Source organism: Hydra vulgaris, chromosome 05 (assembly GCF_038396675.1).
Source record: "Hydra vulgaris chromosome 05, alternate assembly HydraT2T_AEP".
Classification (NCBI taxonomy): Eukaryota; Metazoa; Cnidaria; class Hydrozoa; order Anthoathecata; family Hydridae; genus Hydra; species Hydra vulgaris.
Window position 1 is genome coordinate 30,107,125 of NC_088924.1, and position 25,376 is coordinate 30,132,500.

The 25,376-nt window shown below is 27.0% G+C and overlaps 1 protein-coding gene across 8 annotated transcripts in view; it reads right to left on the bottom strand.

Annotated features, from left to right (window-relative positions):
- Positions 1 to 681: 681 nt before the first annotated feature.
- The window catches only part of LOC136071948 (ras and EF-hand domain-containing protein homolog), a 52,009-nt gene continuing 27,314 nt past the window's right edge, over positions 682 to 25,376 (bottom strand). For 4 of the 8 annotated variants that reach the window (XM_065797874.1, XM_065797873.1, XM_065797877.1 and 1 more), the window contains exons 2-14: positions 20,364 to 20,513; positions 18,412 to 18,598; positions 13,659 to 13,739; positions 13,291 to 13,530; positions 12,816 to 13,070; positions 12,568 to 12,744; positions 12,358 to 12,477; positions 9,769 to 10,830; positions 9,556 to 9,651; positions 8,255 to 8,615; positions 7,947 to 8,161; positions 1,393 to 1,571; positions 682 to 1,085 (exon numbers count right to left, since the gene is read on the bottom strand). In XM_065797874.1, coding sequence (XP_065653946.1) covers positions 989 to 1,085; positions 1,393 to 1,571; positions 7,947 to 8,161; positions 8,255 to 8,615; positions 9,556 to 9,651; positions 9,769 to 10,830; positions 12,358 to 12,477; positions 12,568 to 12,744; positions 12,816 to 13,070; positions 13,291 to 13,530; positions 13,659 to 13,739; positions 18,412 to 18,598; positions 20,364 to 20,513 — 3,220 coding nt within the window. In that variant the 3' untranslated portion in view covers positions 682 to 988. The remainder of the gene's footprint in view (positions 1,086 to 1,392; positions 1,572 to 7,946; positions 8,162 to 8,254; positions 8,616 to 9,555; positions 9,652 to 9,768; positions 10,831 to 12,357; positions 12,478 to 12,567; positions 12,745 to 12,815; positions 13,071 to 13,290; positions 13,531 to 13,658; positions 13,740 to 18,411; positions 18,599 to 20,363; positions 20,514 to 25,376) is intronic. The other 4 variants (XM_065797876.1, XM_065797875.1, XM_065797878.1 and 1 more) reach the window with 1 other exon arrangement.

A 25,376-nucleotide genomic window follows, 5' to 3' on the forward strand; every position in this document is an offset into this window, starting at 1 on the left:
CACCAGAAAAAAATTTTTTTTTTGTTGACCTTCAATTATAATTGATTGCAAAAAAGCAACAAATTTGTTAAACTATTTTTACTTAACTCTGTAAATTAAGTTGAAATGCGCAATAAATTTGTTAGATTGATTTTTTCTTCAAGAATATCAAACAGCAAATAATTCAGATATAAAATTATGTCAAAATATTTCCATAGAAAATATATCTTACATATTTTATGTCAGCAGAAAATAATTCAGACATAAAATTATGTCAAAATATGTCGACAGAAAATATGTCTGACATATTTTATGTCAGCAGAAAATAATTCAGACATAAAATTGTCAAAATATGTCTGACATATTTTATGTCAGCAGAAAATAATTCAGACATAAAATTATGTCAAAATATGTCAATCGAAAATATGTGGGACATATTTTATGTCGGCAGAAAATATGTCTGAAAATATGTCGACAGATCTGCCAGACATTATGTCGTAACAACTCTGATCTTATTAATCTTTCTGTTCTATTCTACAAAAAAAATCAAGACAAAAATGAACCAAAAAGAAATCACACTGTACTAAAAAAACTACTAACAGTCATTTATAATTTCTTTAAAAAAAAATTTAAACAGACTATAAAATAAAATTGATTCAGTTCAGAAAAACCTAGACTATAAAATGAATAAAAACAACGATAAACGGTAAACGTTTACTGTAGTATTAATATTTAGATATATATATGTATATACACAGTATAGTATTTAAGATAAAAGTGTTCGCGTTGTAACATTACAAAGCTGTTTTAAAAAATAATTACAAATTTAAATATTTACAAAAATCTTCATAGTTGACTAACTTTTTTTTTTTTTAATAAATATAAATATTAAAGAAAAGATTTTCTTTCACATATTTATACACTTGATGTAGCACGTGTTTCTTTAAGCGATCAGTTTTACACATAGCAATAACATAAATTAGAAACAAGCTGACCGCTAATTAAAGTCTCAGCGACAGCAACCATTTTTTTTTGTTTGACTCGGCTGTTTATTTAGTTGCATTCCTGTGGTAGACAATCGTTTTTCATCATTTTGAATTAATTGTCTAAATAAAGAACCACAATCTAGAGTATTAATGACCCGTTTAATTACTTTAAGCACAATTTTTCAAGAAATAATAAGACTAAAAATACTAATGATTATCTCAAAAAAAGCTTCTAAGTATAAATTTTGTCTGAAATAAATTTATAATTTTAGTATTTACTATTTATTTATCAATTTAACAAATATTTAAATTATTCAAATTAAAATCATTTCATGATTTTAATTTGAATAATTTTCATTTCTAATTGCTAAAAATATTACAATTTAAACGAGGACTCGTATTGAAAATACATTTTTTCAATACATACTTGGTTAATTCTAAGCATGTGTTAGTGATGTTTGTTCCTTCTTTTGCGCTGGTTTCAATAAAGAGAGCTCCAATGTCATTTGCTAACCTTTGACCTTGTTCTTGACTAACAACCGGCATACCTTTCCGACGTGCATCAAGTCGAAGATCCGTTTTATTGCCGCAAATTATTATAGGAACCTATGAAAAAAAAGTTGTAATGTAAACTTTAACAAATGAAGTCAGATTTTAAAATTTATAAAAAAGTACAAATGCTACAAAAACAAAATTAAAAAATAAATAAACATAATAAAATTATAAATGTTACCAAAACTTAAAGAAACATTATCAAAACATAATTAGGGAAATCTGGCATTGTTGTTTATTTGCGCGAAACCATTAGATATAATGGGATTATTGTTATATAATAAAATCATAGTCAATGGAAATAAACATTGGTCTGGAAAAGCTATTGTTGTATGTTATTGTTCGCTTTTATTTAAGTCACGTTATCAGATCTAGTGCAAAACAAACGAAACTTTTATAATGAAAGTTACAAATTAATAAAGATTTTGATATTTTTTTTAAAAATGGTTAAAAAACTTTAGTTAATTTAAAATGTTTCTTTATATTCTATATTTTAAAAATGTCTTAAAGATAAATCCAAAATGCCAGGTTCAAACTGTTGAATACCAGGATGTGCAGATTCATGTGGATTCTTAGTGGATGGGAAACGACATGTAAGTAAAACATTAAGTTTAAAAAGTTACTGCCATTGTACTTGTTACCAAAGTATGAAATTGTAGTGGATGACAGTTTAGTGTTCACCATTATTGTATTTGGATGGCTCTTGCCAGATACTCTATCTATAAATTATACTCACGACCAAATGTAGTGTTGTTGATAATGAAAAAACAAAAACAAAAAAAACTATAAATATAATCTAAATATAAACATATATAAGCAATGCATTAGCATATAACAAAATTATTTAAGTTTAAGTTATTTATTGTTTGATTTACGTTTTATACTTTTTCTCAAAGATTTTACTTTAAAATTTTGATCATTGTTTTTTTTCAGTATCTTTAGCTAATGAAAATGTACGAACTCTAAAATAAAGTTCTATCATTTTTTTTTAACAAGTCAAGCTTAATTTCTTTACCAATGGACATAAATTTCACATCATCTACAATTGCATTGTAAAAACTTATAACATTAGGATCCTTTAATAAATGTTTTGTTAAATTCTTAATTTCAATATTTCGGAAGTTAGCAATTGAAGTTTCTTGTTTAAAATGTTTCTCAGCTAGCAAGAAAATCTGATAGCATTTTTCAGATACTGCTGTTAAACCCCCTCTGTTTTGGGCATTTATTTTTTTTGTAATTTTTTGTTATTTTTGCCTTTTTAAGTAGATTTCTTGCTACATACCCGGACAATATATTTTAATCCATCCACTTCATGTGTTAAAATTTCTTCAACTTCAATTTTCTTTAAAGGAGACCTTTGAAAATAGTGAAATAATTTATTGTTTAACTTAGTTGTAAATACTGTTGATGCAGGTTTCTTGAAATTAAGATGTGAAAATAGAACAATATTGCTATAGAAACAATATTGCTTCAGAAGTTAGAATAATATTTTTCAGCATTTCCAGATGATTTGAATTTTTGTGACATTGTTCTTATTTCAACAAAAAAGTTTTCTGTTATTTTTATTTCAAAGTCTCTTATTTCTGAAATAACTTCTTCAAGATAACACATATTTGTTGACAAATTAGTTTTAATTTCTGCAACAATTCTTTTTATATTTGTGATAAAATCACTATATTGCAATTCTGTTTGACTCTTTGTGGTTTGTTTTTAATATGTCATGCTAAGCCTCCTTTTGTTTTATACATTTTGAACTTGCAAATTTTGCACTTAAAGTCTCCAATATCGGCTATCTAATATATATTTAAAATAGTATGTAAGATTATCAACACTAAATATTAAATGATACAGCAACTTTTTTAAATGTTTTTTTTATTTGACTTAATCATTTGCATCTTTACACCAAAATAAACCATTCTAGTTGAAATTTAAAAATTATTATTACCTCTAACAATGCATTATCAAATTATTCTTGCAAATCTGGATCTAGTTCATTATCAGGATTATTATTTATTATATAATCAAGTGTTTCGCCTGTAAAAAACTCTTCAGAAAACGACATTTTAAAAGTTTGTTTTGCACTAGTTTTGATCAGGTGACTATCTTTTCCCGCACTTTTCAAGATACAGCTTTAAAATAGGATAAAACAATAGCTTTTCCGGACCAGGAATTTTTATTGACTATGATAAAATGGTTCTAAGAAACTAATTAAACAAAAATATTTAGTATTTTTTAAAACGATCCATAAAAATTTCATCCTTTGAGAATATGTAAGAATGACATAACATTACCTTAATCTGCATTTGAATGATTTTTTAATTTTACTTCTTGAAATCCATTTTTTCAAATTGGAACTTTTTTTGAGATCTTTAAATTATTTTTAAGTTTTTAACCTTCAGTCTTATCTTTGATGTTTTCTAATATCATTTTAAACACTTAATGAAACTGAATTAAAATCGGTCGAGATTATGACTGAGCACAAAATATTAAGTTGATTTAAAGAACGTATAATATCAACTACTTAGAAGTCAGAATTTGCAAATACTTCTTTTTTGCCACTGCACAGTAGATACCAGTTAACTGCACTGTAACTACTAATTAACTGCACAGTAACAACCAGTTTATTGCATGGTAGCAACCAGTTTACTGCATGGTAGCTTTTATTTAATCATGACTAAAATCAAAACCAATTATGTAAATTTCGCTTATCCATACTTCCATTCGATTTTATACTTCATAAATACTTGATTATATGCTTAATAAAAAATCTTTATTTTCTCTTTAAATTGCAGGCTAAAGCATAATGGTGTTAATCTGACAGGATAAACTAGGTATTGGTGCTGAGCCTTCTCGAAACACGGTAATAATAAACGCAATTCTGAGAAGTTTATTACCACCACAACATAAATTATGATTACACAAAAGCAATAATGTTTTTTCTATACCTCCTATCATTTTATATTTATTCATTTTAAATATTGATATATCTAAGCATATGCATATTTGCTTTAGAGTAAGTTAAACTTTTGTATTTAATGAAGATTTTTGGTTAGTATAACATAATAAATTTCAGCTCTGAGCATGTCATGTTAAGTTTTGTATTTATATTTCTTTTAGACCTGGTGCGTTGGTCATAATTTTTCATGAGGAGTTTCATTAGAGTTAATCATTTCTATTACATGCGCCTGTGTCTAAATTATCATTATTCTTCTTTACAACACACTTTTTTTCGTGTTTTTGTGTTCTCTAGTGTTATTGTTTCGTTCTGAACATCTGTTCAATATATATTTTTAATTTTTTTATCCTTTCTCTCTTCCTAATTTTTTACTTATTTCACTTGGGCTTGACAGCTGGCCCTTTGATATTTTTGCATTTTTTTAACTTTTTCTTTAAATTAAGATTTACTTTATCTTAGCAAAAAATGTTGTTTTTTTTCCCTCAAAACTTTTTAATTTCAAGAGACAAGAATGGATTCCTTTTTAAAATAATGCAAACCTTAAAAAGGCTTTGAAAAATTGTTTTTAGCTTCAAGAATATTATTTTTGATAAAGTTAAATCAAAAATTATTTTTTTTGCTTTTAACATAAAACAAAGTTTTTAATATTTTTTAACTAAACATTTTATCTATTATCAACATTGTTTAATTTTAAATATATAAAAATGATTTAGTTTTCAAACTTTTCAATATTTTATTATACTTGCTAGAAAATTTCAGCAAATGAGCCAAAAAATAAACAACTGTTCATTGCAAAGAGAAAGATTTTGACATTTTAATTTACAAAAATAAACTATTCAACTATTACAGTCAAAATTAATTTAAAAATTAAGTTTTCCCTGTAAATTATGTCAAAGATAACATAGACTTGATATTAACTTATTAAAACTAGCATTCTTTGATACATACTGACTGCTAGCATTGAAAAGATAAACATGTATGCATCCAGTGGCATAGGAAGATCAAAAAAGTTAGGGATATAGGTGGGGGGGGGGGGGGCTGAAATGGAAAATAAGAATTTGAATAAAAAAAAACAAATTTTCCAAAAGTTGGGGTGGAGGGGAGGGGGGGGGCTATCACTCCCCTTGTTCCTAAGCCAGTGTATGTATGTATGCATTTTTAGGGATTGCTCAAGACCCTTGAACATATAATGGTTTTCTAATATTATTATAAACAAAAGATTGCAATAATATTAATAAGACTAATTAATAAGACTAATAATTATATAATATTATACTTATAAGACACAATAAGACATACTTTTAAAAAGCTTTTTTTTTTATATTAGGGACCCATTAAATGTTCAAGTGTCTTTAGCAACCCCTGAAAATTCTATTCAAAATATTTCAAGTCCAGTGTTATTTTATCATATATATAGTACACATTATATATATAGTACACATGCAGCATTTTTTTTAAATGTTGTTTTTTGAACCACCTTAATGTATATATATTTATATATATATAAACATATATAAATATATATATATATATATATATATATATATATATATATATATATATATATATATATATATATATATACATATATATATATATATATATATATATATATATATAATTCACAGCATAAAATTGTTTTTACACAAAATATATTATAACTTATTATATTTTATTAAAATAATCCCAAAACGCATATGTAATTATTCACAAAAAAAAAAAAAACATCTAATTTTCTCATAGAATTTTTGTTAATAAGATATAAAAAACAAACTGTAGGACCCAAATGTAATCCATTGTTATAGGGTGGAAGCCTATACTATCAAAGAGTCTAAATTGGTGTATATAACTATAGAATCAGTGTATATAACAAAACAATATGGTTAACAAAATTGGTGCCAATGATTACACAACTGTCAAAAAATGCAGCCCAATCAATCACGCAACTTGATATATGGATAATGGAGATCGTGATCATCAGAACAGAAAGCAACCATCCAATCAAATTAAAAAAATAACAACTCCTTCTTAACTTCGACTCTCAATCAGCCACTCAAGTAAGTTCAAACTAACCATCCTGGAGTAGTAGTTTTGTTAGAAAAAAGCCAAACTCATTGCCACAAATCAGTCGAGTCCTAGTCAAATTAAAGAAAGCAGTCAATGCTTGCTTTAGTTTGACTATGAAATGAAACCTTTAATAAAAACATAGGCAGTCTTGATTTGTCGCTAACTGAAAGAGCTTGAATATTAACTTCATTAATATTATTAATGCAAAGTTTGTTACTAGCGCAATGTTCGAAATGACAAACTTTGCATTAATAACACTAGTAATAATTAATGCACCCTTGCTCTGGGGTATCCACAATGAATGATTTGTCAATATCCGATGTATCTTCACTCCTTGCTTCATGCCAACCAAATAGCTCAACTGCAAACACCAATTATTTACCAACAATTTGTGCCACTTACATGGGTTTTCTCTATAACATAATTGAGATCTATAATAAATTTTTTACAGATACCTACATTGATATTGTCTAACTGAAATGTGGCTGATATATTTTCAGACTGAACTGTTGCTGAGCCTTAATGATAAGCAAATTATTTTGCTCTACTGACTTTATTTATCGTTCTTATTCAACTCATTAACTTTAATACATAACCTACCCAGAATTCAGCTTTTCTTGATATTATCTTAAGTAATGCTCTAAAATGATACAAAACCAATACCCTTCTCAGCCTTGATAACTCAGATTACTTTGCTGTAGTTAATCAGCTTCCGCTCTACAAAACCATTCACTCTCCAAAAAGTTTATTATTGATCAGGTAGAACATCTGACACGTATCAATGTATCGATCTTGAAAGTTGACTCACCATATGAAACGCAAGCCGCCTTCAACAACTATTATAATTCTATACTCTCATACATTTCCATAAAAATGCCACTTCAATATTCGCTTTAACATTGAAGAACTACTAGACAGGATCTGTATTTAAAAACTAGAAAAACAGATTTAGATCAGTGGTTATTGAATGGTGTCATCTTTGATTAATAACCATTCAATAACTACCGAATTAGCTTGCACTAATAGCGAAAACCCCGAAAGATACCATTCGCACTAAATACCATTACTAGATATCAATACTTGAAAGCTCTGGTACTTTCTCAATGCACACTGCTCTTTTACATCTTTAACTTGTGTTCGATGCTAACTTTAGTTTAATATTTAGCATTCAAAAAAAACTATTCAATTCATTATTTGTAATGCTACTAAATTTTAAATAAAGATTTACAGATTAAATTAGAAAAAAATTAAATAATTTTGGAATCATATATTAAATAGGAAGTTGTCAGATTGCAAATAGGAAGTTGTTGGATTGCAAAACAACTGTATGCTATTAAATAGTTGTCAAAACTTTACAGATTAAAAATTATTAATTAAAAGTGAAATATTAGACAAAAAAATATTACTGTTTTTGAGGATCCCTCTTTTATAGATTCCAGCCAATCTCGAACATCCATAAAAGAACTTTCACATGTTACATCATACATAAGTATGACACCATCAACTTTTCGAAAATAACTTTTTGCAATACTTCGAAACCTTTCTTGTCCAGCCGTGTCCCAGAGCTGCAGAGCTATTATTTTTCCATTTAATTGGAGGTTTTTTATTTGAAAATCAACACCTAAATAGGAATATAAAGAGTAAATAAAAATTTTCATATTAACTCATATTATTTTAAAATTTATAAAAACATTAAATTTATTTAAAAATTTACCAAGAGTAGAATTAAGAGAAGAATAGAACTTATTCTTGCATAAACGAATAATAAAACTTGACTTTCCAACAGCTGCATTTCCAACTAAAACTAATTTATACATTCTCTCTGGAACAGTTGTTTCTCCTTCATTTGCAGATAATGATTCACCTGAAGTATCTGCACCAACCCCAAATTCACGCTTCAGGACCTTTGCAGCATCATGTGGCTCAATAATCTTTTCTTCTACAGTGATTAATTCCTCACTAGTGCTTGAAAAATCGTCATCATTTGTTTGATTAACTAAACGAGCAAGTTCTTCATCTGGCATATTATAATCATCAACATCTTCATCAAACTGGCGTTGTGAGCGCATGCTTAACTTTTTAAAAAAATTTATTATTAAAAAACTGAAGATACAATAGAAAATACTTTACCCGGTGGGAAATAAGTTAACGATTAGGTAGCTTTATAGTAATTTTAGAGTGATTATTTACTGTCACATATTTTTTTATTTTGTCTTTTACGTTTAAAAAAAATTCAAACTTTAGTATTGAACATATTTAAATGATAATAAACTTTTAACATCGCGATTTTGTTTTGACATGTTGCTATTGATACTACTATGATATATCATTAGCTACATATCGCAGCTTTGCTGCTAGCAATATTATTACGATATATCCATAGCTACAAATTGTATGTATGTAGCTATCTACAACATAACCACAAATCTAAAGCTAGTCACTAGCTACATATTGTAACTTTACAGCTATCAACAGGGCTGTTTTAGATAAAACTCCTAAAATAATTATAAAAAAAAGATACAATCAAGAGAAAAAGTGTGGATGGTATAAATAGAAATCTGGAGTTATTGCAATAATAGCATGTGTAACATAAAATTGGTTGACAACAAAGCTGCATGCTATAGTAAATATGTAATAATAATAATAATAGCATAAATATACATATGTAGCATCAATTTGAATAAGTATATATATATGATTGGAAAATATATATGATTGGAAATTTTTGCTAGCTAATAGCTAGCATTTTTAGCCAGCGTTTAGCTGATAATTTAGCCATGAGGCTAAATGAATTGAACCCTAACCTTAACCCTAACATGAATTGTTATCTCTTTAGCGATTTAGCTCTTTGTGGCTAAATCCTTGTCTTGATCATTACAATTTGTCGCTAGCTAGTTGCTAGCTTATTTAGCTAGCAATCCTTGAGGTCCAACCTTTTTTTTTTATTATCACAAATATTGCTAACTAGTTGCTAGCTGATTTCACACCGGGTGACATCCTTTTTTTTTTTTTTACCTCTTTGTTTTTTTTTTTCAATGAAAATGCTGATCCAGAGCTTACAGACCAAGGGTAGTTAGTCATGTATTCATTAGTAGTTTCGTAAGTAGCGTCCTGTCAGAAATTTATTTCAAAATATTTAATAAATTTTAATTAAGATTTTAATTAATTTACAAACTAATGTTATGTTAAAATTTTTATTAAACAATTTTATTATCATAATTTATAAACCTCATTACTCTCTTCACCAACTGGTTTGAAACGTTTTAACATGCTCATATCAATCCCTGTTTCCTGATCACTATAATTATTGCTATCATCAGAGTCTGTGAGAATTGTTGACTCAGGTACTTGATTTATTGAATGGTCATTAAATATGTCATAAAAATTATAGTCAGATATATAGTAAGGTTTTTCAGGGTTTATTTGTTGACTAACTTCCTTACTATTGTGTTTTTCATAAATATGATCCAAGCTTATACTATCAGCTTTATCAAGACTTGATTCAACTATACCATGTACTATCTCATCTATTTCTTTAAACTGATATTCTATTAATTGGGTTTTGTTTAGCGAATGATTATTTGTTTTTGCTTCTCTTCTCAGCAACTTTATTTTATTATGTTCATAAGACTGATTGACATTTAGTTCATTTTTACTTGGAAGTTCACGAGGAAGTTCACACTGAACTGAAACTTCGTGTTTTTCAGAAATAGCACATAAACTAAGATTATTATCTACTTGAGTGCACATATCAGTTTTTGCTGGTAGGACATGTAAACTATTTATATCAGAACTTTCAGTGTGAATATTATCAAACAAACTCTGATCACTTGACAAAAATGTATCTGAAATTCCTGTGGCTTTTTCAGTATCAGTATAAGTGCAATCTTTGCACAAATTTTTGTCTTCGAAAATTATTTTACCACAACAACAGGTGTTTAAAACAGTTGATTCTCCATCATAGACAGTTGATTCTCCGTCATAAGCAGTAGATTCATCATCATATGCAGTAGATTCAATGTTTGTAGCTTCATTACTTGAATCTGTTAAACTATTATTATTATTATAACTGCAATCATCAACCATTCTTCTATGATATTCTCTATTTAAGATTGAAGATTCAGTTGCATCATCAGTGTTAAATGTAGTAGAATCCACAGAAGACTCATTAAAAGGAGTAAAACATTGAAGTTTTACTTCTTTTTTTGCAGTGTCAATAAAGTCTTTGTGAGATGATTCTGCAGACTTTTTCATTGTGTCAACAAAACTTTTGTGGGATGATTCTGCAGACTAAAAATGACAGTGTGTTAACACATTTAAAAAATTTTTCATTTGAAATTTAAATTTTAAATATTTAATAAAAAAAATAATCAAAATTTTTTTTATTAGAATCTTTATTAGAATTTTTTATTATAGAATCTTTTTTTTTAGAATTTTTTATTATAGAATTTATATAGAATCTTTATTAGAAATTAGAATTTAGTACACTGACGTGTTTGTTCATTTTAATACTTATCAAAAAATAAAAAAACTTAAAATGTATTATTTTTAATAATTATTTATTATAAATATTTTTTTCATAATTATGAGAAAAATAATAACATATGTGTAAAAAATTCAAATGACTTAAATGGGAAACTTTAAACACTTAATGTTATAAAGAAAATTATCAACACAATGCAGACTTTTGACATTAATAAAACATAGTGTAAAAAAATAAGCATAGCTATAGACAACTTTAATAAAATATCATATGCTATCATTTATTAAATTATATCATGTCATTATCATATATTATCATGTTATCTTATATGTAATCATATGTTATATACTGAATTACCTTTGTCAGCATAATTTTGGATCTTTTTCTTATATACTACAATTAATTATTTTATTCATTAGTATTTATTTTCTAATATTTAAGAATACTTTATCTTGTTTATTGGTAATTATTTACTTTTTAATATCTAACATTATTTTCTTATTAGTATTACTAATATCTAAGATTTTTTTATACTTTTATTAGTAATTATTTATTTTCTAATATCTAAGAATTTTATTTATTTATTAATAATTATTTATTTTCTAATATCTAAGAATTTTATTTATTTATTATTATTTATTTTTTAACATCTAAGAATTTATTTATTAGTATTATTAATATCTAAGATTAACTGTTCTTAAGTAAATTAAAAAAACATTTAAGACCAAAATAATTGTAATTTTGTTATTTTAAATGTCAAGGGGTAAAGTAACATTAAAAGTCACATTAAAAGTCACAGTAAAATGATTGCTATATACAACAAAGAAACAAATAGGGGTATTACAGCAATTAATGGATGGCACCACAGTAATGTGCAAATGTGTAAATAAATGACATCGCACTACAGTAATGAACAAGATATGCACCACAGTAAACAGATAAGATATGTCCCACAATAAATTAATGAGATATTTACCACAATAAATAAATGAGATATGCACCACAGTAATGAATGAGATATGCACCACAGTAAATTGGTAAGATATGTACCACAATAAATGAATGAGATGACCACAACAAATGAATGAGATATTCACCACAATTAATAGATAAGATATGTACTGCAATAAATATACACATTTTTTTTAAACACAACTTTAGTCATAAAAACTTTACCCTAATTTATTTGGTAAAATTTTTAAATTGTCAAAATTTTCAAACAACTGTGATAATAAGAATAATTACATGTACTCAGAACACATAACTAAAACAATATTTTTACCTTTTAACATTTACATTAAATTTAAAATATTATGAATAAATCTTTATAAAACCTTTTGAGGAGAGCTGGAGATGGGAGAGCTGTAAATTCTTCTTGAAGGAGTCACTGGAGCTGATTGACAACCAGAGGGTTTTTTTATCAATTCTGGTGGTCGTAGTCGCTCTGATAAAATCTAAAATAAAAAAAAACTTAACCTTTATAATTAAAGTTATCTAAATAAAAAAAAACTCAAAAAAAGAAAACAACAAAATAAGTGACTAACTCCTAGTGCTTCTCTAAGTTCATCATTACTTTCACCCAATCTTCTGTTTGTTTCGCACAAAACCTCTAGTTGACGTACAAACTGCTCTCTATCGACATGTTTTTGAGGGGTAGATGAAGCAGAGTTTTCAAGACTGAGTACTCTAACAGGTTTTTTTCCAGACATATAGTCATTATGCTGAAAACATTTAACAATAGTTTTGATAATTTAAAAAAAAAACACCAAGAAAAACAAGATGAAAAACTTACAACTTGGTCATCAGCCTCCATTAATTCTGCCATGAGTGAAGATTTGTCAATGACTTCTTCATCATAAGGTATAATTGATCGCCCTGAAGCATCCTCAATATCTGTGTCATCAAAGTCATTAAGAATATTATTTAAATCTGGTCCAGGATCACTTCGGAATGAACTGTGCAAATTTGGCAGTCTATACTTTGTTAACACCAAACTTGTAGTACGCTTTACTGGAGAGCCGATAAAACAACTGTTTGAACGCTTGACCTAAATAAATAAATTAAATATTAAAGAAAAATTTTGCTTATTTGTAGGTAAAGCAAAAAAATCATATAAAATGTTGCAAAAATTTGAGCAAAAGCAAATAATAAAGACTTGAAAAAGCAACTGTGATGTAAGCAATAAAAATTATAGAAAGCACTTTTTCTAAAAAAATTGAGAAAGCTATTTAAAAAATATTTTTCATAATTAATCATAATTAACATACCTCCATTGCTGAACGAAGATCATCATTTGTATCATGCAACTTTTTATTTGCCTCATGTAGCAAATGTAATTGTCGTGTTAAATTTTCTTGCTCTTGGACGCAATCTAAAACGGTTACACGCTCTTTTTGAAGACGATCAGATTGTTCATCATATTCACACTTAAGTTTTGCAACTTCAGTTCTCATAAGAGCCATTTGTGTTTGAAATTCAAGCAACCGAAGATGAAGGGTTTCATTTTCCTATACACATTTTAAAAATGAAGATCTTTAAAACAAAAATTAATAATTAATTAAATGATTGATAAAATGAATTATTATTCAAAAGAAAGATTTAACATTGAATAATAAAAATTAATTGAAATATTAACCTTTTCCTTCAGCTTTATTTCTTCTAAAATTGTATTAGGAACGAAAGTTTTAACTGATTTCTCCTCGACTTGTTTTTCTAGCTGAGAATTTTTATTTTAAAAAAATTTAAATTTTCTATATTAAAAATTTAAATTTATATTCATATATAAAAAATTTAAATTTATTTATCAAAAATTTAAATTCGTGTATAAAAAATTTAAATTTATATTAAAAACATTTGTTCTTATACATACAAATAATTTTAAAAATATATAAAAATATTAACAAACATTATTTACTTTACTTAAATTCGTGATTTTAGAAAATGTAAATTATTTTTATATCTAAATAATTACATTTATTTATTATAATTATTATTTTGCATTTACAATTTAGTATAAAAAAAAAACCTTTAACTGTAGTATGACGTTTCTAATCCTGTTTTCTACTATTAAAAACCAAGTATAAATAAAGTCCATCTTTTTAATAATATTTATATGAAATTAAATTGCAATATTTATATGAAGTTAAATACTTAACTTTAAATGTATACATGACTTGTATACACAGCAAATAAGTAATAGTCCGTTGATAAGTTAAAACAGGGGAAGAAAAAAGGTTTTAAAAAGCATATAATTTGTATACATATTTGGGACATAATTTAGGTGCTGAAAATATTTCTAACTATTGGAAACCAACCATTAGACATTAAATAAAAGTTTTCACTAAACTCGTTTCTCAGTAAAAACGCTCACTTGGGAAAGTGTTACTGCATCATTACTACTACTGTCTTGTAGAAGGCTTCCTAGACTAAGACTTTAGGGATAAGTTAAAATTTATATTGGACAGCCTTACACCCCATTATCTATTAGGCAGGCATAGATGTAAATCTGTGTTACATTGTTTTCTGCCTAAAACAATGTAACACAGATTTACATCTATGCCTGTGAAATAGATAAAGGGGAAATAGATAAAGAGAAATAGGAGGCATAGATTTTGATTTTAGATTTCTGTGTTACATTGTTTTCCCCTCTGTGACAGCTGTCTCAGAAATGCTGATTCCATCAACAACAGTAAAATATCAAACTAATAAGTGTCATGTTGCGCATGGATAATGTGCCTGTTGTGCACTATTGAGGCTACATAAGTAGAATTTGTTACAACTTTGGGTTGATCAGCAAAACTGAGGCAATTGTATAGCTTATTGCTAGGGGTATCATTCACATCTATAGTTGAGTTCTTTAATAAACCTGAATATAGTACCTAAAAATAATTTTAAAAAAATATAAAAAATATTGTCACCATTTAACTGTTTCAAACCATTTTTAAGGTCTTTAAAGTAACTTTTCATAAGTTAAATTTTAACTCTTGCAAAATTCACCATTCATCCTTGCCCGTTGTGAAACTAATTTAAATCTGTTTCATCTCAGTGTTGATAACTATTACCATTGGATTCTCAAATCACATGCTTGGCCTGGGTATTTACAAATAAATTTAACTTTTTTGGAAAATCTTTAACAAAATCATCAACTAAGGCAAACCTAATACTTTATCACTAATTTTATTTCATAAAAAACTGAAAAAACCTCTTATCTGTCATTAACAAAGGCAAATCTAATATTCTATCTCTTATTCATGGCCTGATCTTATTATCTTACCCAAGACAGAACTATTTACAAAGAACTTTTCCACTAATTGACTTATTAATCTAATGACTAACCCATTGTTAGACATTCAAATTACTCTTCCTTCATTTGCTTAAGTTATATTGCACTTTAACTGTTCTGCAGTCTTTTATTGTATACAATTGTCCACCTTTACAGTCCTATCAAAGTCTTTTCCAGACCTCTCTTTGATACTCTCTTAACTATTTAACATGTGAATTTTGTTTTCCTGCCTGCTGGAAAACAAGATCTGAGGTTCCAATCTTTCAAAACTCTCTAACCTTTGCAACTACTGTCCAATCAGTATTCTATCTATTATTAGAAAGATTCTTTGAATCTTTAATCAACCAACTATTTATTATTAATAAAATAATATTAATATTAATAGTAACTAATATTAATAATTAATATTTTATAATATTTTGAGTCTAACAACTTACAACCAATATGGTTTTCAATCTCATTTTAAAGCTAACTTAAAATCAATATGGTTTTCAATCTCGTTCTACAACTTACAATCAATATGATTTTCAATCTCATTTTACAGCTAACTTACAATCAATATGGTTTTCAATCTCATTTTACAGCTAATTTACAACCAATATGGTTTCCAATTTTGTTTCACAGTATTCATATATATATTAGGGTGATGCATAAAAATAAAATTTCAAAATACGAAAGTCTTACCTTCTAGTATTGCTACAAATAATATATAAAAATTAAATAAAAATTTTCAGCTTTTTAAAATGATATTTAGGGGTAGCTCAATAGGTTTGAAATTTTACACGGAAACTGGTTTTGTGAACTTTTTTTGAAAAAATCATATCACTGCCAGACCACATATTTTGCATTAACAATACATATTAATCAAACTAATTTAATCATATTAATTAACAAATTTGAAATTAATAACAGTACTGAAAGTCTATGACTAAAACATATTAAATCCAAGAATGTCAATTCATTGGAATACTCTCCTGATGTCCCTCAAAATGTAATGATTTTTTTGCCGTTTTTTATTGTTCTCTGTGATGTTGCACAACGTGCAGAAGAAATTGTCTCTGCTCTTTGTTCTTGGTCAGTATTTCATTATACTGTGTGATTAAAGCTACACCTCTTTCAGCACAGTCATTAACAACTCTCAATCCATTCACTCTGTCTTTAGCCTTTTTGTAAATGTCATCTGTGTCCCAGCTAACTGGATCAATGTCAAGCAAAGCCTGTTCATCAATTCCCAAACATTGAAAGAATGCTAATTAAGTTTTTGGCATTACAAAATCTTCAATCGACTTCAAATGAATGTCATTAACATTTCCCAATCTTTTCAGGTTGTCTTCTTGTGGTTCGTTATTCAATCTTTCAATCATTTTTTGTTTTGCTTCATGTGATACATTACTTGAAAAGAAATTCAATCCAATGAGTTCTTCGTTCAAGTACCATAAATGGCGTTTTAATGCAGCCGTTGCCTTCTCGCTAACTTTTTTGTTAATTATTTTGTACGATTTAAATTTCTTTATTAATTTCAAATCATTAGCAGGTGCTTCGGAAGCAAATGGACTAGAAAACCATGCAGACATGTACAGAAGAGTTGAAAACAGATTGAACTCCAATAGGGATTTCTCTTCTTTTGTAGTAACCTTGAATCGCTTTTGGAACATGTACATTTTTATTCTATTGGAAGAGAAATTGTAAGTATGTCTACCTGAATTATGTTATCTTCCTTTTTATTAGGTTTACAAAAAAATTAATAAAAGTTTGATTAGTGATTATAGTCTGATTAATTTATAATTTACTTGCATTTTAATCACTCTTAGTGACAATAACTGCCATACATTTTCTTGGCATTCTACTTAACAACTTATCCAATTTGTCAAAGTCAATTTTATGCCACTAACTAATAACTTTATTCCACACCTTATGCATCATTTGGCATTAGTCTTTGACATTACTTTTAATTCCACCCATAAAAATCCGATAGGAGAGAGATCTTGTGATTGGGCAGCCTAAATCATTCTATTCTATATTTGATCATTCTTGAACTTAGTCAAATAACTCAAACAAGTTTTTGAAAAATATGTTTTAGATTTGAGCTTCAAGTCATTTTCTTTAAAAAAAAATGAACAGCTTCTCATTAACCCATCTTTCCGAAGGAGTAGCATAATTTTTTAAGTGTACAAGTAAACTAATTTTGTAATTACTCCCTCTATTTTCACCAAGTCACCTATGGCATTCTAAGCAAAACACCTTAACACTACATCCACCATGTTTTACAGTTGATAATTAACATTATTTTATCATAAATTCAACAACTTTTTTTCCAGACAAACTATCTTATTTTGAAACCAAAGAATTAAAACTTCACCACGTTGGTCCGCATTTACAGCCATTGATGCTCCATTTTTTATGTAGTTTTGCCCACTTTAGCATTTTTATTATTTTTACGATTTTTATCTAAGCATTTTAACCAAAATATTTTTAAATTATATAATAGTGCAAATTAATAGTGCATTTTAAAAAAATGCTAATGCCATTCGAAAAATTATGAATGGTAGTGCATATATATATAAACAATTTTAAAAATTTACCTTTTATTTGTTGATTTTAATTTTAAATTACTTTTCTGAAAATTTAGAGGTAATTGGGAAATTCCCTGGTTAACTACTAAGAATTGCTTGTGTTACAAACTAAATAGAGGCTAGCCTTTTAAATAGAGGCTAGTTAACACACTGCATGAACTTTATAAAGTTGCAACACTAACTCCAGATATAGATATTGGGAGAAACAAAAAAAAGTAAAAGAAACTTCAAAAATATATAACTAATGTTATATATTGTAAAAGAAAATTTTAAAATAAATGAAATGTTGAATTTAATGTAAAACAACATTAAATAATTATTAAACTTTTTGAATATATTTAATAATTAAAATAAATAAAGAACATTTAAAATTCACACATTTATGTGTAAGTGTATTTATGTACACATACATTTTACATATTTGATGGGTAAAGCTATATGAAAATATGTAATGTGAGTATTTTGAAATAGTTAAAATGTTAATGATGTTTAATATTACAAAATATTTTCATTATTAAAATATAAGTTGATACCATTTTAACTTTATTCTCCATTTCAGCCAGTTCCTTTTGAGCAATTATTAACTGTTGATAAGCTTCTTGTTTTTGAATAGCCAATTTTTGCTGTTCCTCTTGTCGAATTTTCTCCTCCAGCATTTGAACATGTTGGTCCATTTCTTGTTCAAGCTGCGAACTAAACTCATTATTCTTTAATGTTGCTCTAAACCAAAACATTTATATTACAGCTTTTTTTTGAATATTGCTCTAAACCAAAACATTTATATTACAGCTTTTTTTTGAATATTTATAAAGCTTTTAATCAAACTTATAAACAGAGAGCTTTTACAAAAAAAAATTGTACATTATAAATAATATTTAAATGTAACTTAAAAAAATATAGAAAGCATATTTAAATGATATAACTTTATTTCAACTGTTATAATAAATACAGCGAATTTATCTATCTGCAGTAATAATCAATAAGATTTGACTACCCAATACTTAGAGTGAAAAACTGTTTTTGTATTGTATAGTGTACACATTGATATTTATGTAGTGTAAACATTTATTACAAGAAAATGTTTTAGTTCAAAAACCAACATAAGCATAAAAGAATAAAGATACACAGTACAAAACAAAATAGAAATGAAAGGTTTCTTTCTATGTGCTCCTCGAACTTTTAGAACAGCCTCTTTGCTGTATTGAAACTACAAGATTCACAACATTTAAGCATTATTTTATGACAACACGCTTTTGTTATGGCTTTCCTCAGATCTGCATGTGAAAACATGAGTTTGGTGGGAGGCAGTTAAGCAAAAATTTGCAAGTCTGAAACTTGTATGTCTTTCAAAGTAAAACAGAGTACCATGTTGTCAGTTTTGGAGCATTTCTTAATCTTTCACATGATTTTCCTGGATTTTCACAAAATCATGTGAATTTTTCTAGATTCAAACATTTTCTGGCTATCTGTTGACTTGATGAATGTACAAATGATACTATTGTTAATTTTCAAAGCAATCAATTGTTTAGACTTGCCAACTTCTATTAAATATTGTGCACATAAGTGAAGTTGTAGCCAGTTGTAGTCTAATAATGACTTAATTTCACCTGATTTTAATGTATATAAAGCATATTAGATATTTTTCTATTGGTTGATAACTAAACACCATAGAATCACCCATAGAATACGTGATAGTTTAATTATGCCAGCATGCATTTTCAGCATTTATAAATAAATATCTGTCAAAATTATAAGTGGTTGGAATTTTCAGCAATAACTGTATTTTAAACTGTTTACACTTCTTCAAGTTTAAAAACAAACAAAATTTGATTATAAACTAATTATAAAAAAAAACTTTTAAATTAACAATTGTATTTGTACAATACTTTATGGATACTATACATTACACAGTTATCAATCATAATATAGAGCATGGTTGATATCTATAATATGGTTGATAACTATAGTATGAGTGATATCTATAGTATGATAAATAATAGCAAGAAACCAATTTATTTCACAAGCTATACTCATTAAATGAAACAAAAAATGGAAAAAGTAATTGCGGAAATAAATACTGAGAAAAGGAGAATATCCTTTACTGAGAAAGTTAATAAAATTTTTGTTAAGCATTCCCACCAGTAATTACTTCTCTGTAAAATTTATTTTTATTAATAGGTTTAAAAAATTTTACATACTGTTTATTATTGAGAAATGCATCAGGGCATACAAGTAATCAGCTTTGTAAAAGTGGTAATATGTACAAACATACTACAGATAATCTGTTTTTAATGTATCCATGCTGGCCCCTCACACTATGCTAGAATTTCAGTATGGCTCTATTATGTTTTGGTTTTCTAAGGCTTTTGAGCAAAGAAAAATCTTTAAGATATTTTTTTAAGTTTATTGTTTATTTGGTTAACACACATTAAACAATTTATGAGAAAATTTTTCAGATAAAAAGATAATTAACAAATATTAAAACCTTTTAAGAGAAAGCTCCAAGTATTCATTTTCTGCCTGTTTTCTCAATAAATTATCTACTGTTGCAGCAAGAAAATTTTCCAAGGAATCAAGAAGCAGCGGATCATCTCTGGATCTGGCAATCTCATACAAATCATCAAGGTATTCCTGTCTACAATAAAAACAATAATAAAATAACTTTATAAATTTAATATATTATATATAATAATATTATATAACTTATTTTTATACACTTTTAATACAATATATAATAATACTATAGCACAAAACAATAAACTGATAATAATTGAAAATAAATTCTTCTATATTATTATTACTATTAACAAGTTTAATAATTACATAATTAATGATGGAAAATTACATAATTAAAAAACAATGCATAAAAATGATGCAAAATTACATAATTAAAAATGATGCAATTAAAAAACATACTCAGGTAATAACTTTTTAAATGCTTAAACTGGCTAGGCCAGTAAACATGCCTCTAAGCATACTGCAAAAGCTGATCAGACTATTGTTAGCCCAACAGTTAAATTCTGCTTTAAAAGATTTTACTAAGGCATTGAGTTTTAACTTGATATATTTTTAGATCTATTGTATAAGAAGTTGTCTTCTAAATAATTAAACAATATAATATAATATTTATTGTTGACTCCATAGTGCATTATTACATATTTAAAAACAGCCTTATATTTTATTTGTAACTTTTAGTTACTACCAGAGTAAAAAAATTTTAAAAACTTCGTTAATTATTCCTAATGATTAGCAGAATAAATTTTTATTTTGTATTAAAATGATTTAAAGTTTTTATGTATGTATGTACATACACATAATAACTATTCCATCACCTAACCACTTTTATTTCTAAAAATGGCTACACCATCATTTTGATATTAAAGGCATGGTGACATCATACCATATGTAACTCTCTTCAAGTTTTTTTATTTATAACTCAACCATTTTCTCGTGAAGCTTAAAACATGCTGATAGCCAAACCACTTTAATATTTTCTGACAAACATTGATAGACATGTAAGCCACTCTGGCTTCCAGAGTGATTTGCATGTCTATCAATGGGTTAACCTGTTTAACTAGAATGGTAGGAAAAGTATGGGCATTAAATTCAGGAGTCAAATTAATGGAAAAGTTATTTGCAAATAACTCTGCCAACTAACTCTTCTAAGGCTTTTGGTTTAGACAACATTTTTTTTAAATGTTAATTCACCTCCCCAAGGCCGAAAAGGTCACTACAGTTGAGGAGGCCACTATAATTGTGGTTACAACCCTCTCTTATATCTATAACTCTAAAACAAGAACCTTGACAAACAAGGCTGATGTGCAGAAAAACAAGTTGAGTGCAGTACTACCAGGGACGTGGTGGGGATCAAACTCGGAACTTATCATTCATTATGGAATGATTTCCATCATAGCAAAGCTGTCAAGTTTTAGCAATGGATATGAGGGAGCCTTTATGATATTGACCCACCATAATGTATTTGCCTAATATATATCTTTGCCTGAAAAAAAAAAAAGTCTTCAAAATTTGACTGATTAAATATATTCAAAATATTATCATATGTATTTTTGGAGTAAGAAGTGCACCTAGGGCATCCAATATATACATTAATTATATTTTTGTTTTGATTGATGCATTCTCCATGGCAAATAGGAATACTACTAAAACACAAATCAGAAAAGCAAAAACACAAATCAGACCTAAAAACTATTTAAAAAGAAAAAAAGTAGAAGCCTAGCTGGTTAAAGCTTGCTTATAAGAAAAAAGGGAGATTTTTTCCAAATGCAAAAGAGGAATAAATTGTTCTTTAAAATTTGGGAGACTCTCACCAAATGGGGGAGACTTGAAAGGTCTGCATAAGTGTTCTCCAGAACTCTCTTCAATTCTCGCTAAACTATTAATTGTTAAATAAGTGGTTTCAATTTTTAAAAACTCTAGAAAACATACTGACCTCTCTAATTATTCAATGATAAGTCTTATCTCTTTGTTATTAGTTTCATTATACAATGTTTTTAAGAATATTAAACCATTTCTTTTAAACCGCAATATTTACATTAATGCATATATATAAATATAATTGCACAGTAAATAAATTTATATATATATCTATAATTTATATATATCATAAATATTCTTGCATGTTTTACAAATATTATAAAACAATAAAAAAACAAAATCAAAAATACTATTAAAAAAACTTTCAAGCCATTATTATTGTGGTTTTTAAAAAACAATAAAACCTATTGTACTTCAACTACATTATTTTAATTGTTTTAACTTTTAAACAACATTAAAATGTTGCTTAATTGTTGATGTCGCTTAAATGTTAAAAAAAGGTGTTGAAGGAGACTTTTTTCCTGTTAAAGTCTCATTTGACTACTATATTATATATATATATATATATATATATATATATATATATATATATATTATATATATATATATATATATATATATATATATATATATATATATATTGTTATAATGGGTCAAGATTCTATGAAGAATTTTCTAATCTTGCTTTAGAAAATAAATTGATTAAATCTGATATAAATCGCCTTGACAATATTTGTACATATGTCAGTGACAATGGTGATAGTTATTCGTGGTTGGACCACATTCTATGCAGTCCAATTATTGATAATCTAATTATATCTATTTCGGTTTTAAACAATGTTATTGCATCAGACCATAAACCATTAGCGTTTCTGATCTCTTGCTCATTAGCTAACTCATCCAAAATATATAATAACAAACCTTATTTTAATATGACAACTAGATCTCCTAACTGGCAAACTTGTGACAAAGCTACCTTAACACGTTATGCAGAAAAAGTAGATTCTTTATTAAAATCCGTACATGTACCCCTCTATCTACTTACTAAAAATATTCCAAATGGCTACAATACAACTCACGATATTGATTTATTCTATAACAGCATCATAAATACTATGCAATCTTCTGTATCTGATACCATACCTCATTGTAATTTTAAACATAAAAACCATGAATATATTACTCCAGGTTGGAATGACTATGTTAAAGATAAAAACGACATTGCAAGAGATGCCTTCAAGCAATGGATTTTTCAAGGAAAGAAGAAACAGGGTGACATTTTTGAAAACATGAAGCGCTCTCGTGCTACTTTTAAATTAGCTCTTAGATATTGTAGACATCATAATAAACAAATTCAAGCCGATTTATGTGCAAAAAATATGAACAACACAGACTCGAGAAAGTTCTGGAATAATGTGCAAAATCAATTTGTACAACATTAAAAATGATGATTACCAATTTGGCTTTAAACAAAATCACTCAACAACATCATGCTCAAACTATTTTAAAAAGACTGTGCAGTACTACACATCTAGAGGAAGCCATGTATTTGCTTGCTTCATAGACTTTAATAAAGCATTTGACAGTGTCAATTACTGGCTGTTGTTCAAAAAATTATTAGATTCTGGTCTGCCCAAAAAACTTATTTGTTTGCTTGCATTTTGGTACAATAATCAACAAATGTCTGTTCGATGGCAGAAAACAAAATCAAACAGTTTTGGAATTGGGAATGGGGTTCGTCAAGGAAGTATATTGTCACCACTTCTATTTAACTTTTACATACAAGATTTGATTTCATCAATATCAAACCTTTGTATTGGATGTAATATAGGTGGTATATTCATGAATGTGTTGGCCTATGCTGATGATATGGTTCTAATTGTGCCTTCTTGGTTTTCTCTTCAAAAACTAATTAGCTTTACAAATAAGGAATCTTCCTTAATTAACATGTCCTTTAATACCAAGAAAACTGTATGTATGGTGTTTAATCCAACTCAAAAATCAAAAGTTATATCAAACTCCTTCCCAGAATTATGCGTGTCAGGATGTGAAATTGCTTTTTTTGAATCTTTTAAATACCTTGGTCATATAATTAAAAATGACCTTACTGATGATCTTGATATAATTAAAGAGGTGAAGGGCCTTTACACAAGTACAAATATCTTAATTAGACACTTTCATTTATGCTCTACCAGAGTGAAGATTAAACTGTTTAAAGCATATTGCATTTGTTTATATGGTGTTCCTTTGTGGCAAAATTATAATGATAAAACAATGGCACGCCTTCAGTATTGCTACAACAAATGTGCTAAAATGTTTTTCGGATACAACAAATATGATAGTATATCTTACATGCTTTTAGAGTTCAGATTACCATCTTTTCATACAATTATCTTAAACTACAGACATGCTTTTCGTAAACAGTTGATGGCTTGTACCTTGGTGAATCACTCTATGAATTCAGTTAATCAAAGTTTGAAATAATACTTTTCTTTGAAAAAAAAAACAAAAAAACTATGGACCAGGCACCTAATTTGTACATGCCTGTTGTCTGAAATATATTTTATTTATTTATTTGTTTTTATATATATATATATATATATATATATACACATATATAGCTCTGAATTAACACTTCTATCCAAAATAACAACTGCTAATGATCCAGTCCTGCTAATAAAATGGTTACAAGTACTAAATTTAGACCTTTTATAACTCAATACCCAAGTACTACCAGCAAATGGTCAATTTGTGTAGGATGAAAAAAAACTAAAACTGGTACTGAAGCTGTTGAATACCAAATAAGGTCCTTGCTAACTGCAGATGTGTTATATAGAGCTACTTTTGTTATATAGAGCTACTTTTTTTTTACAACATCAAGATGCAAATTGATGGTATTTAAAAAAAAATTTTATAGCTCTAGATAGTGAATGAACTAAAACTAACACCCTCACAACCAGTGATACATATGAGTAAAGCATATTTGTAGCTTAACTTTCTCTAACTTTTCTCTTAAAGTGACTTAATATTTTTTTGCATATTATTAGCATGTAATTACTACATATATATATATATATATATATATATATATAAATATATATATATATATAAATATATATATATATATATATGTATAGATCTATAGTTTGTTGGCTTTGGGAAG